The 11,945-nt window shown below is 44.7% G+C and overlaps 1 protein-coding gene across 2 annotated transcripts in view; it reads left to right on the forward strand.

Annotated features, from left to right (window-relative positions):
• The window catches only part of MSANTD3 (Myb/SANT DNA binding domain containing 3), a 25,870-nt gene extending 15,594 nt beyond the window's left edge, over positions 1-10,276 (forward strand). For both annotated transcript variants that reach the window (XM_019509171.1, XM_019509172.1), the window contains exons 2-3: positions 3,057-3,502; positions 7,553-10,276. In XM_019509171.1, the coding sequence (XP_019364716.1) occupies positions 3,088-3,502; positions 7,553-7,962 (825 nt within the window). In that variant the 5' untranslated portion in view covers positions 3,057-3,087 and the 3' untranslated portion in view covers positions 7,963-10,276. The remainder of the gene's footprint in view (positions 1-3,056; positions 3,503-7,552) is intronic.
• Positions 10,277-11,945: the final 1,669 nt, after the last annotated feature.

The following is an 11,945-nucleotide window of genomic DNA, read 5'->3' on the forward strand; positions in this document are numbered from 1 at the left end:
CTCTATATATATATATGGTTATATATATCTAACCAATCCCGTTACAGAACAACCACACCTGCACACCCATACAAAGGCCCGCTGGCCACCCATACCCATTACAAAGTCCGCAACCACACGCAACACACACAAAACACACACTCAGTCCTTTCTGGTCTCTCCGACCAGCCCTCCCTTCGCATCCACCAGTGCCCTGCTTCCGGGGTCAGGTACTCAGTTCGCATGGCCTCTTTGTCACTGTCGCTGCAGCTTCCACTGGAGGACCTGTTGCTGCTGCTGTTGTCACTGCTGCTGTCCTCCGTTCCACTTGTCTGTTCCTCTTCTCCGCTGCTGTCGCTCTCTTCTTCCCTTGGCGGGGGTTGTATGGTCCTGTGCCACGTGTCCCTGTGCCAGGTGGCGTTCGTTCGCTGCGTCTTCTCCATCCTCTGCTACCGATTTCTGGTGATAGGTTTGGAGTTTGCTCAGCACCATCTTCACACAGCCCACTACCTCTGCATCCATTTGTCTGTAGAGGAGCATGTTTCTGGCCTTCCACAAGGCGCTCCTGACACAGGATGCAAACTGGTCAAACCGAAGCGAGGGGCTCCCCTGGTTTTTGGTGAGGTCCCCGTACAGCACAGCCTCGCTGGTTAGCCGGCTGACACTGGTCACCACTTCGTAGAGCTGCTGTACCTTCTTCCATACATCCTGGGCGCAGGTGCAGAGCCACAGGAGGTGTTCTGTTGTCTCAGTGGCCCTGTGGCAGTTGGGCCATGGGCAGCTGGATATCCCCAACTGCCCCTCTCTATGTCTCCGGGCCCTCACAGGGAGAGCTCGGTGAGCTATAAGCCAATTTAGGTCCCTGTGATCTTTGCGCGGTTCCTTGTGGTGGATGTGCTCCCACACGGCTTGGCGTGCATCGCCCAGGAGCAGATTCATGGGTGACATGATGTCCCTTAGTCTCACCGTCTCCTGGATCTTCCTGTGACTTTTCATGGTCGCCGGGCCTGCGTTCTGCAGGCCTACACATCACAGCATCAGTTCAAGGCCTCGTAGAACCAGGACGGTTCGTGATCCATGGCCTGTGGTTAGTCGGGGTGAAGACCCCCAGTGTCTCAGAATGTGCCCTGCAAAGTACCTCACGAGACATGCCGTTTTGATGTCTGCCTCTGTCGCCGGCTTACAGATCGTGCTCACGTACTTGGCCCACAGGAACAGGAGGGTCTCTGGCATGCCCCTGCCCCCGGCCCTCTTTTCCTTGTACAGCGTCTTCCGGGCGACCTTTTCCCATCTGGAGCCCCAAAAGAAAACGCACATGGCCCTCTGGATCCTGCAGGTATCGCTGTCGGAAGGGGGGAAGACCAGTGTGCTGTACAGAAGCACCGGTAACAATGCCACCTTCACAAGCATGACGCACCCCCCCATGGAGAGGGAACGCAAGTGCCACAGTCCCAGTTTCTGTTTTGCCTTGGCCTCTGTCTTCTCCCATGCTGTTCTGCTGCTCAGCTCCAGGTCAAAATCTATCCCCAGGATCCTGACCCCCTCACGAGGGACAGAGACCCCCAGGGAGTCCAGGTCCCTGATCTCGTCCACATCCAGGCGGGTGCTCTTGCTGACGTTCAGCTTGGCCCCCACTGCTGCCTTGTACACTTGCAGTATACACACATACTGAGTAGTTCTGAGCTGTGAAGTCACCATGGCTTGAAATGCTGTCAACTCTGCAGGGCTCAGTCCAATGTACTATATGGTAAATTATGAGCCTTTTGAATTTGAACTAATATCACGGATTAAGTAGATGCCAAAGTGCTGCTTTAAAGTGTGCTTATGGAGTACCTGTGCTAAAACTTGCAGCAATTTCAAAAAAGGTACAATGTATCAATTATAAATGAGCTAAGTCTGTGGGAACTATATGCAGATGTTTACAGGCATGTTTATTTCAAGGTCAGTTATTTCAGATTTGCTCCTTACTTCCATGTGCACATGGAAATCAGGGTCTGACCGTAAGGAGGGGGGAAGTGGCTGCAGGGGCAAGATATTGGAGAGGAGGGGCAGAGAGGCTACCTGAACCCCCAGATTTATTTTCCCTGTTGTAGCAGTAGGAAGGAGATACATTCAAAACAAAATTCCAAAAATTAGATTCCATACCTGAAAAATTGTATCAAATTTATAAATTTTCCATATATAGAATCTAATTATTGAGGTTGTTCTTATATTCAGGGTCATCTTATATTCAAGTACGTGTGGTAATCAGTTCCAGTACTTAACTATCTTTACATGTAGAAATCCCTTCTTCTCTTCTCTTCCCTCCCTACCTTCCTAGAAAAACTTGAATTTCCTTGCTGCAGTTTAAGCCTGTGCTTCTTTTTGTCCTATTCACAGTGGGCGTGGTGAGCAGTTTGTACCTATCTTCAAAAATTTCAAAGGTTATTAAAAAGAAGTTTATCATGTTTCCACTCAATCTTCTCTAAAGACACCAATATCTGAAATGTGTAATTATGTGCATGCAAATATCTTGCGCTGGTGATTAGATCATAACTGGTGTATGTGGTTTTCATGTTCTTTATATTTGTAAAGCAAATCACTTGGTCACAAAAAGCTGCCAGCTGAGGTTTTGAAATCCCTTTAGCTGGAGCTATTCATAAGTAGATTCTGATACAGTTTAGGTTAGCATTTGGAAATTCTGTTTGCTGGAAAAGGATGAAATAGATCCAGTAGACATATCATTTAAATCTGGTGATTGCTGTAGACAGAATGTTTGCAGCTGGGCACATCTATTCAGTAGAGTGGTAAAGAATATGGCAACCTGGTCTGCAAATCATAACCAAGCTAGGAAAATCTGCTTATCCTGTTTTGGTTATATACCAAACGTCTTGTTAGATTGTTACCTAACAAGTGATATTTCTTCAGTTAATAATCTGAATGTTTTCTTTTGTTACCCTGAAATTTTACTTCAAGCTATTGTATGGAAGAAGGTGATTTAGAATCCGCACCTTAGTGTTACTGAAAACCTAATTTTGTTCTCATTTGCTATATAAAGCAATACTGACTCGATTTTTTAATTATTTTTATTTTCATAGGATATTTGGCTTCCTGAAGAAAAAGTAGAAAATGCAAAACGAAATAATAAAGCCTGCTAAATACTTCTCTGAAGTGGAAAAGAGTGTGCTACTTGCATTAGTTGAAAAGTACAGATATGTACTTGAATGTAAAAAAAGTGATGCAAGAACTATTGCATTGAAACAACGTACTTGGCAAGCACTTGCCCATGAATATAATTCTCAGCCTAGTGTGTCACTAAGAGATTTCAAGCAGTTAAAGAAATGCTGGGAAAATATCAAAGCACGGACAAAAAAGATAATGGCACATGAAAGACGGGAGAAAGTAAAAAGAAGCATTAGTCCTCTTATAAATACTCACATCATAGGAAAAGAGAAGATTGCCAGCATGATGCCTGAGCAAATGTACTTTTTACAGAGTCCGCCAGAAGAAGACTTTGAATATCAGCCTGATACTTCTAACCAAGGTATAAATGCTGCGGTAGTGATCCAAATAACATTGGCTGCTTGCAAACGTTTAAAAAAATAAAAAGCAGCGCTTTACTTTTAAACTTAGCGCACTCATGCACTGAGCCCAGCAGATGCCCAGAAGAGGCAGCACGTTAGTTGGACCCAGCTCACCTAAGGTCTGTATAGATTGGGTGCTTTAGTGGGGCTTTTTTGGCACTTCTGTCTAATAGCTGACTGAAACAGCTTTAGCACATTTCTTCTTCTTTTTTAATGTTTGCAAGCAATCACTGTTTTAGTAAAGGACGTATATGAGTTTCCTTTATCGTTATAACTAATTCTTTCTGGGATGTTAAACTAGCAGTATAAATCTCTGTATTCAAAAAAAGCTGTCTATACAAAAAGTAGTTCAGAACCATGATGCTGTAAGATTCTGTATTTCACTAGACCATTTAGTAGTGAAATCTGATTTTGTTTATATAAGTTTGAAGAGGCATTTTAAACTCACCATTTATTACTTACACATGGATGTGGCCAGTTTTCCAACATGTTCTTTTACTTCATCCATCATGCAGGCTCATCACAAAAGAGAAATCCTTAAAGGTTTTCATGATTCTTTATAAACCTTTGTTTTGTTGGAAAAAGCATATTTGATCACCAACGTAAAAAAAAAAATGTTGCCACCAGCAGCAATTTTTGATACTCTTCTATAAGACAAGAATTTTCTATGCTTGATTCTGGCCCTTTTCATTGCATGTACAATCTTTTGTAAAAAAAACTTTCACATTTATTTTAATATATGCAATTTCAGTGGAATAAATCTATTTTAAAAATATTGAAAATAAAACAAAAAGTACATAGCCAATGTAGAACATACTGTAGCAGCATGCAAGCTTCTAAATGAAACCAACTTTCTATCCAACATGAAATTTTAATAGACAGCATATACTTTTCTTCCTAAAGGTTATTTCTAGAGAAAATTGAGAAATTCTGCACATAAATTTAATGCAACTGTTTCAGTATGCAATTAACATATATCCTAAATATGCAAGTCAAAACTTGGTTCAATAGTCTAGGTTTCTTAGTAATTATTTGGCCCATTTATATTCTGAAGAGAGGTGCCAAATGCATTCTGAAAGAAAATGCATTGTTCGTTTTAAACCTATAGAAAATGTATCTATCATGACAAAGGCCTATACCAGGGGTGGGCAAGACATGGTCCACGGGCAGGATCCGGGCCACCAACTGCATGGATATGGCCTGCGGGCAGCAGGCAAGTGCCCACCAATTGATTGTATCTGGCCTGTGGTTGCCTCTGTGGCATTCCGCATGGGGCCCAGGGCAGCCTGCGCTCCCACCCGCACCCGCTGACTGACCTGGCCAGCATGCACAGCTTCTTGGCAGGGCTACACCTGGTGCAGCTGCAACCACCTGGGTACTCCTCAGCTGCCCCTGCCTCTAGCAGCTCCTTCTCTTCTTCCTCCTGCCCCTGCTGCACTGCTCCAGGTAGCAGGTAGCACAGGGGAGTGATGGCAGCTGTGAGGATGCATGCCAGGCACCGCACACTGAGCCAGGCAGGGGGCAAGCTGCAGCCAGGTGGCTCCTGTTCCAGCATGTGGGGCTCTGGCTCCAGCTTCCAGCTACCTGCAGGGGGATGCTCATCATGCTGGGTGGGTAGAGTGTGTGGAAGGCAGCTGGGAGCTGGAGTTAGAGCCCGGTGTGCCAGGGCAGGAGCTGTCCAGCTGCAGCTTTACCCCTGCATGGATGGGCATCTGCTGCCTGTCAGGCAGGCCCATGGCTTCCCTGCATTATCTGCTGCCTGGAGTGGTACAGCAGCAGAAGGAGGTGGAGGGAGCTGAGCCATTGGAGGTGGAGGGAACTGAGCAGTACCTGGGTGGCTGCAGCAGCAGTCCCATCAGGAAGGTGTGTGCACTGGCTGGGGCCAGGGCAGTGCTGTCTGGCAGGCGCAGGACAGGAGCATGGTGTGGGATGCCCTGGGTGGGAGCATGGTGCAGGCAGGGCTTGGTTCCGTGCAGGCTGCCGCAGGGGCAGCTGCATGCAAGATGGAGTGAGGTGTGGAGACTACACCTGCACTGCACTGCCAAGCGAGCTCTGCTGCCCACACAAAATGGTCTAACCAGTGAGACTTTAGTTAATAAATACTCAGGCAGAAGAGACTCACTGGCTAATGAAATATTACTGTTCAGTTTCATTTATATTAGCTTGTTACTAGGTAAAATCAATTCCTTACAAAAATAGAGACAGTGTATCATGGTTTGCCTAATGAAGATCATTCTATAACCTGCTAAAAAGTTTAAGAAGAGAAAGAATTTCTTAGGGTGATATCCTTATTGGACGAACTATGTAGCTGAGATAAAGTTAGCCATCTTTCTTTTTTTTTCCTTAGGTTGTGGATTTTTCATTATAAGTTGGTCCAATAAACGATATCATCCTCCCACATAATTTCTAAATCATCATGGCTACAACATAACCCTTACACTACCATTACAAAAAGTTTACCTGCGTTGTTACATAACATTTCTCTAATCAAAATGGTACATTCATTTTTGCAATGTTTATATTAATGGAACTTATATGGTCCTGATTTACATTGTTACTCCTATTTTAGGAGTCGTATTTTACATCCTTATTTTTACACTGTGGGCATATTTACATAAGACATTTACTGTGCAGTTGCCTAATTAACTGCACAGAAAACAGCTCTGGATCTGTATGTGCACCCCATTAGAGTGCATGTAACTAATAAACTCCACACCAGCATAGAACTTGTAAATAAAAGTCCTACCCTGCTCTAGGGTTTCTTCATGTGCAGCAGTGCACATGTAGACACTGAGCCAACTGGCTGGGTCACAGAAGTGCTTCAGTGCAGGGGTTGCCTGCTGCACTGAAACACTCTCCTGCCCCGCCCCAGCTAGCCCCCTCTGCAGCGCATTGAGCCCAGTCAGAGCAGGTCTGAGCTAGCAGGTGGCTCCCTGGGCTCCCTGCCAGCCAGAGCTGCTGTGACCTGGGTCAATGTGCTGCGCTCCAGGCGCACGTGTAAATTGTGTGCCTGGGAGCAATAAATCGCAGAGCAATAAGCTCAGCAGTTTATTGCTGCTTCCTAATGGCACATATAGATGTGGCACTGTGTACTATTTTACTCAATAAGAGGCATACCTACTCAAGACGTTTACTGTGCATTTGACTAATTAACCGCAATAAATGTCTCAGCATCTACATATGTGCCCCTCTTAGGATGCACAAAGCTAGTACACTCTGCAGCAGTGCAGTCTTGTAAAATACAAGTACTACCTTATTGCAGAGTTTTTTTCATGAACAGCAGCACATGGGTAGAAACCGCCCTGGCTGGCTGAACCACAGGGTTTCTCAGTATGGGCTTAGCTGGCAGACAGTCCTTGCACTGTGGCATCCTGTGCCCCAGGCAGCCACTCAGCAGCACATGGAGATGGGGTCAGGGTTGCTCTCCCTTTCTCCATGTGCTGCCAAGTGGTTGCCTGGGGAACAGGGTTCCTCAGTGCAGGGGCTGCCTGCCAGCTAGCCCCACACTAAGGCACTCTGCGCCCCAAACCAGCCAGGGCAGCATCTACATATGTGCTGCTGCGCACAAAAAAATCTCCAGAGGAATAAGGTCCAAAGTTTATTCATGCGCATTAATCACATGTATAGATTCGCAGAAGTAGTTCAGTTCTTTTCTGTGGAAATATCAGGGTATTTCTCAAAGCGAATCAAGTGGCATAATTAGTATAAAATGCATTCCTGTGGTGTGTATGACTGGTATTTTAAAGACCAAGTAATATGTCTTCTGTTTTATTGCAGATAGTACCTCATCAACTGTGAATCTCCTAAAATTGGAGCGAGATTCAAACTCTTACACTTTAATGTTGTAAAGAGAACACAAGTATCATAGATAAGATTATTATCTGGTGGCATCTAGATTATATTAAAGAAATGTACTGTTTATTTGGACTGATGGCTGTGTATTTATTGCTTATACAGTAACTTTGCTGATGGAGAAAGGAATATTAATAGGACTTTTTTCTGTCTTTCAGTATCATTTGTTGTTTCAAATAAAGAACTATGTGATGAAGAGAGAGAATTGGTACATTTCCCAGTATGTGAAGGCACCTCTCAACCTGAGTCGTCCTATTCAGATGTCAGAATAGCAACAGATAAAAACTACAGAAGTAAAGCCACTCAGGAAAGTGCTTTGAAAAAGATGCAAGAGGAAGAACATCACCAGCAAATGTCAATTTTACAACTACAGCTGATACAAATGAATGAAGTGCATGTGGCAAAAATACAACAAATTGAAAGGGAATGCGAGATGGCTGAAGAGGAACACAGGATAAAAATGGAAGTGCTAAATAAAAAGAAAATGTATTGGGAGAGAAAACTGCAAACCATCACAAAAGAATGGCCTGTATCATCTTTTAACAGACCCTTTCCTAATTCACCCTAGAATTTATGGTGACAGAGATTCAGTTTAATTGAGCACAACGTAACTATGGTATATTGGATTGAGGGTCTATTAAGATAAATGGAAGTTGTAGCAGAATGGCTGTCCAGTCAATAATGAACATTTTTTTTCCATCTAGGAAAACAGATGTGGTTGATTTCAATAAGGGCAAAGTGTGTAGTTCATTTGTGAGTAAATGAAAATTATTGTCCCCTATTTGACTTTGATATGCACAGTAGTGCATTTAAAGGATGAGTATAATGTTTTTTTTCTTCAAATTCCCAGCCACCTGTTTTTACAGTTAGGACATTCTCTTACAGTAGACCCTACTTGAAAGTTTTTTGCAAAATGCTCCAATTTCAGGTTTAGTTGCTTGCTTTCTAGTTTCTTTTTTGTTGGTTGAAAACAAGGGTTGGAGTTGCTTTTTAGTCTTACCCTGAAGAGAGGAGTAATCCATTGATATGCTGGGACAGGGATGGAGAGAGGAATTACTCTATTTTTTTATTTCTTCTCTGCAGCAGGTAGGTAAAAATGAAGGACATCGTGAGGGGACCATTTCAGTAACTAACTTGCAGAGGAGAGAAGTCAGACCCTTCAACAAGATGGTTGATGGAGAAGATGCTTATGTACTGGTCTGCTAGCTGTTGGGGCCATGACAGAGGAGAAGAGGGAAAAAAGAACCATTCTCTCCCAGGAGCTGCTCCTACTTCTGTCTACACCTTGCAGATGCTAGGTTGGTTAGAAGTGGGAAGCGAACTGCTGCAGCTGCTTCAGTGAGAAGCAGCCTCTAAAGGACACTGTTTACCTGTAGTTATTCAGGAAGAGAACCTTTGCTGCTTTATGAAATTCTTGATAGGCAGTTGGCCACCCAGCCCATTAGCAGCTTCTTCTTCTACCTTGCAGTATTAGTCCATGACCTCAGTAGCCCAACGTGCATATGGGTCTTGCCCTAATTACAGGTGAGGACTGTGAATCCTGTTAGTCTCTGCACCCCCATCCCACCCCCAACCATGCTGCACAGAGCAGGAGGCGGCTGAGGCAGATTCCTACTTCTTGGTACTATGTTTTAGCCTAGTATTTGTGTCAGTGCCTGTGAATTCTCTCTTGGTCCTGTCCCATGTGTTAGCCTAAAGCAACTTCTGCCTCTGCTGTCAGCTAAGGACCACTACTTTGATGATTTATTTGTATTAGAGTAGCATCTAGAGGCCCAAACAGGAATTGGAGCCCAATTATGTTAGGTGTGATACATATACATAATAAAAGACAGTCCCTGCTTCCAAGCGAAGCCAGGCCTGCAAAATCAGAACTATGATAGAAAATCTAAAGTTATAGAGTACAGGTTTTAGGAGTCTCTTCTCTGAAAAGGTGTTTTGGAGGAGGGGTATAGGAGCATTTTTAAGGCTTGACAGAACATGAGCAAAAATAATACTCATATTTTTTAAGTTATAAATTTGAGAATCCTATTATTTTAAATGTTGTATTTCACAGATAATTTATAAAGGCAGATCTATACAGTAGCAATATTTTCTAAGTTAAAGTGTGGATGGTACCCGCTTCCCTCCCAGTGGTCCTCTGATTACAGCCTTTTTGGGGGGATTTTCTTTCTGGCTTGAGTTTTCATTTTCACTTTTCTCTGATTTGTTTTCTGGCTTCAGTGCATGCCTGTCAGTTTTGTTCCTGTCTGTTATAATGTGGTGGCAGTGAATGGAGTGATATAAACTTTGTGATATACAAGAAGCACAACTAAGTTAGCTCCTGCAGAAAGACCAAAAAGAATAGAGGTAAAATCTAAAGAGGCAAACCTATTGAATAGGGAAATCTCATTTTTTGTGTGGACTGAACTTTTCTCGTGTAGGAATGGAGCATAGAGTTTAAGAGGAGGGGGTAAGGTAAGAGAGTTACCTTGGTCCAAAAGAAACATCATAATAAATGACAGTATGCATAAGTCAATGAGGTGGGGAATGAAAGAAGAAAATGTGGTTGGGGAAGGTAATATTTTGGTGTAAGGTTTTGATCTCTGGCTTGGACAGTGTGATGGTGCTTTCACCTGGTGCATGCACCATCTATATCACCACTGAAAGAGGGTGGAATGAGGGATATGTCAAATTATCATACAAAAACATAGGATAGTAAGGTTGTGAGAGACTTCTGGCAGGACACCTAGTCCAGCTTGCTGCTCAAGGCAGGATCATCCCTGATTAAACTGTTCTAGTCAAGCATCTGTCTAACCTACTCTTAAACATCCAAGAATAGGAAGTCATAACCATTCTTGGTAGCCTATTCCAATACTTTAATAAACATCTTCCTAATCTCCAATCTAATTTTTTCCTGCTGTGATTTGGGACCATTTTTCCTATTTCTGTCTCTTACAGCAACAAAGAATAAGCTAGCTCCATCCTCCTTATAGCCACCCTTCAGGTTTCATAGTTTCGTAGATGTTAGGGTCAGATGGGGCCTCAGTAGATCATCGAGTCAAAAGCCCTGGCCTGGGCAGGAAAGAGTGCTGGGGTCATATGACCCCAGCCAGGTGCTTGTCCAGTCTCCTCTTAAAGACCCCCAAGGTAGAGGAGAGCACCACCACCCTGGGGAGCCCATTACAAATTCTGGCAACCCTCACTGTAAAGAAGATCTTCCTGATGTCCAACCTAAATCTGCTCTCTGTCAGTTTGTGGCCATTGTTCCTGGTTATTCCAGGGGGTGCCCTGGTAAACAGAGCATCTCCTATTTCTTGCTGCCCCTCCTGATGAATTTGTAAAAGGTATTTATAGTTGGTTACCAAATCCCCACGTCAGTCCAGACTAAATAATCCTAATTCTTTAGGATTCCTTCTTTTATAAGGAATGTTTCTCAGGTGTCTAATCATTTGTTGTCACTCTCCACTGTACTCTTTCTAATTTGTCCACATATCTTAAAGCAAGGGTCCCAAAACTGAACCTGGTGAGCCCTCACAACTACTGAACAGAGTGGGAGAATCACTTGTCTTATTTGCAAGTGACACTTTAGTGACTGGGGAACCCCACTTGATATCTCATCCCAGCTAGACATGTAGGGCCTTTGTACATGCAATAAAATTGGTCTTTAATGCAGCTTAAATGCCCTTTTGTGCCGCTTTAGTGACATTGCTGTTACACGCTCAGCGGCATATTCCACTTTACATGACTTTCTAATGTAGCAAGGTAAAACCCATCTGAGGTGTTCTAGTTTGCTACCTAACAAAGTCCAGCAGTGCATGGGGCACTGGAAGCTAACATGCTCAGGGAAGCTCGGGTTTAGTGGGCTTCCAGCACCCCGTCCACTGTCCCTGCTGCTTTCTTCTGCCACCAGCACACCAGCCATCCTCCTGGCACCTTGCAGCTCTACCCCAGAGACAAGCCAGCCATTCCCAGGCAGTCCCAGGTGGTGGGAAGGCAGCAGGAATGGTGCATGGGGTGCTGGAGCTTACCTGCCTCTCCGGTGGCACGGAGGAGGAGCGAGCTACCGGTGGGCTGAGTTATGGGGGACCCCGGTGCTTCCTTCCATGATGGCAGTACCCCCCAGGCAGCACCTGGCCTGGGTGGTGCGGGGGGGCACCACCACCACACAGGGAAGCATCAGGCCCTGTGCAGCTCAGGCAGGCAGGCTCTGGGAGAAAAAGAAAAAAAAAAAAATTGGGCTCTTTGCCGCTTTTTCCCCCCCCCTCAGTTGAGCCTGCTTGCATGAGCTGCCACAGGTTGCACAGCCCCTGAGCTCTGCAGGGCCTGGTGCTTCCCACCATGGTGGTGGAACCGCCCAGGCCAGGTGCGAGCAGGCAGGTGCTGCATGGAGGCACTGCCACTGCAAAGGGAAACACTGGGCCCCGCACAGCTCAAGGACCACTCAGCCTGCTGGCAGCTCACCCTTCCCCCTCCCCCCACCAAGAGAGAGCCAAGTAGGCTCAGAAAAAAAAGAGATCAGGCCCCCTCACCCTTGTGCATGCGACGAGGCGGAGGGTTAGTTCTCCTTAAATG

This window comes from Gavialis gangeticus, unplaced genomic scaffold, assembly GCF_001723915.1.
Source record: "Gavialis gangeticus isolate Ggan-Ray unplaced genomic scaffold, GavGan_comp1, whole genome shotgun sequence".
Classification (NCBI taxonomy): domain Eukaryota; kingdom Metazoa; phylum Chordata; order Crocodylia; family Gavialidae; genus Gavialis; species Gavialis gangeticus.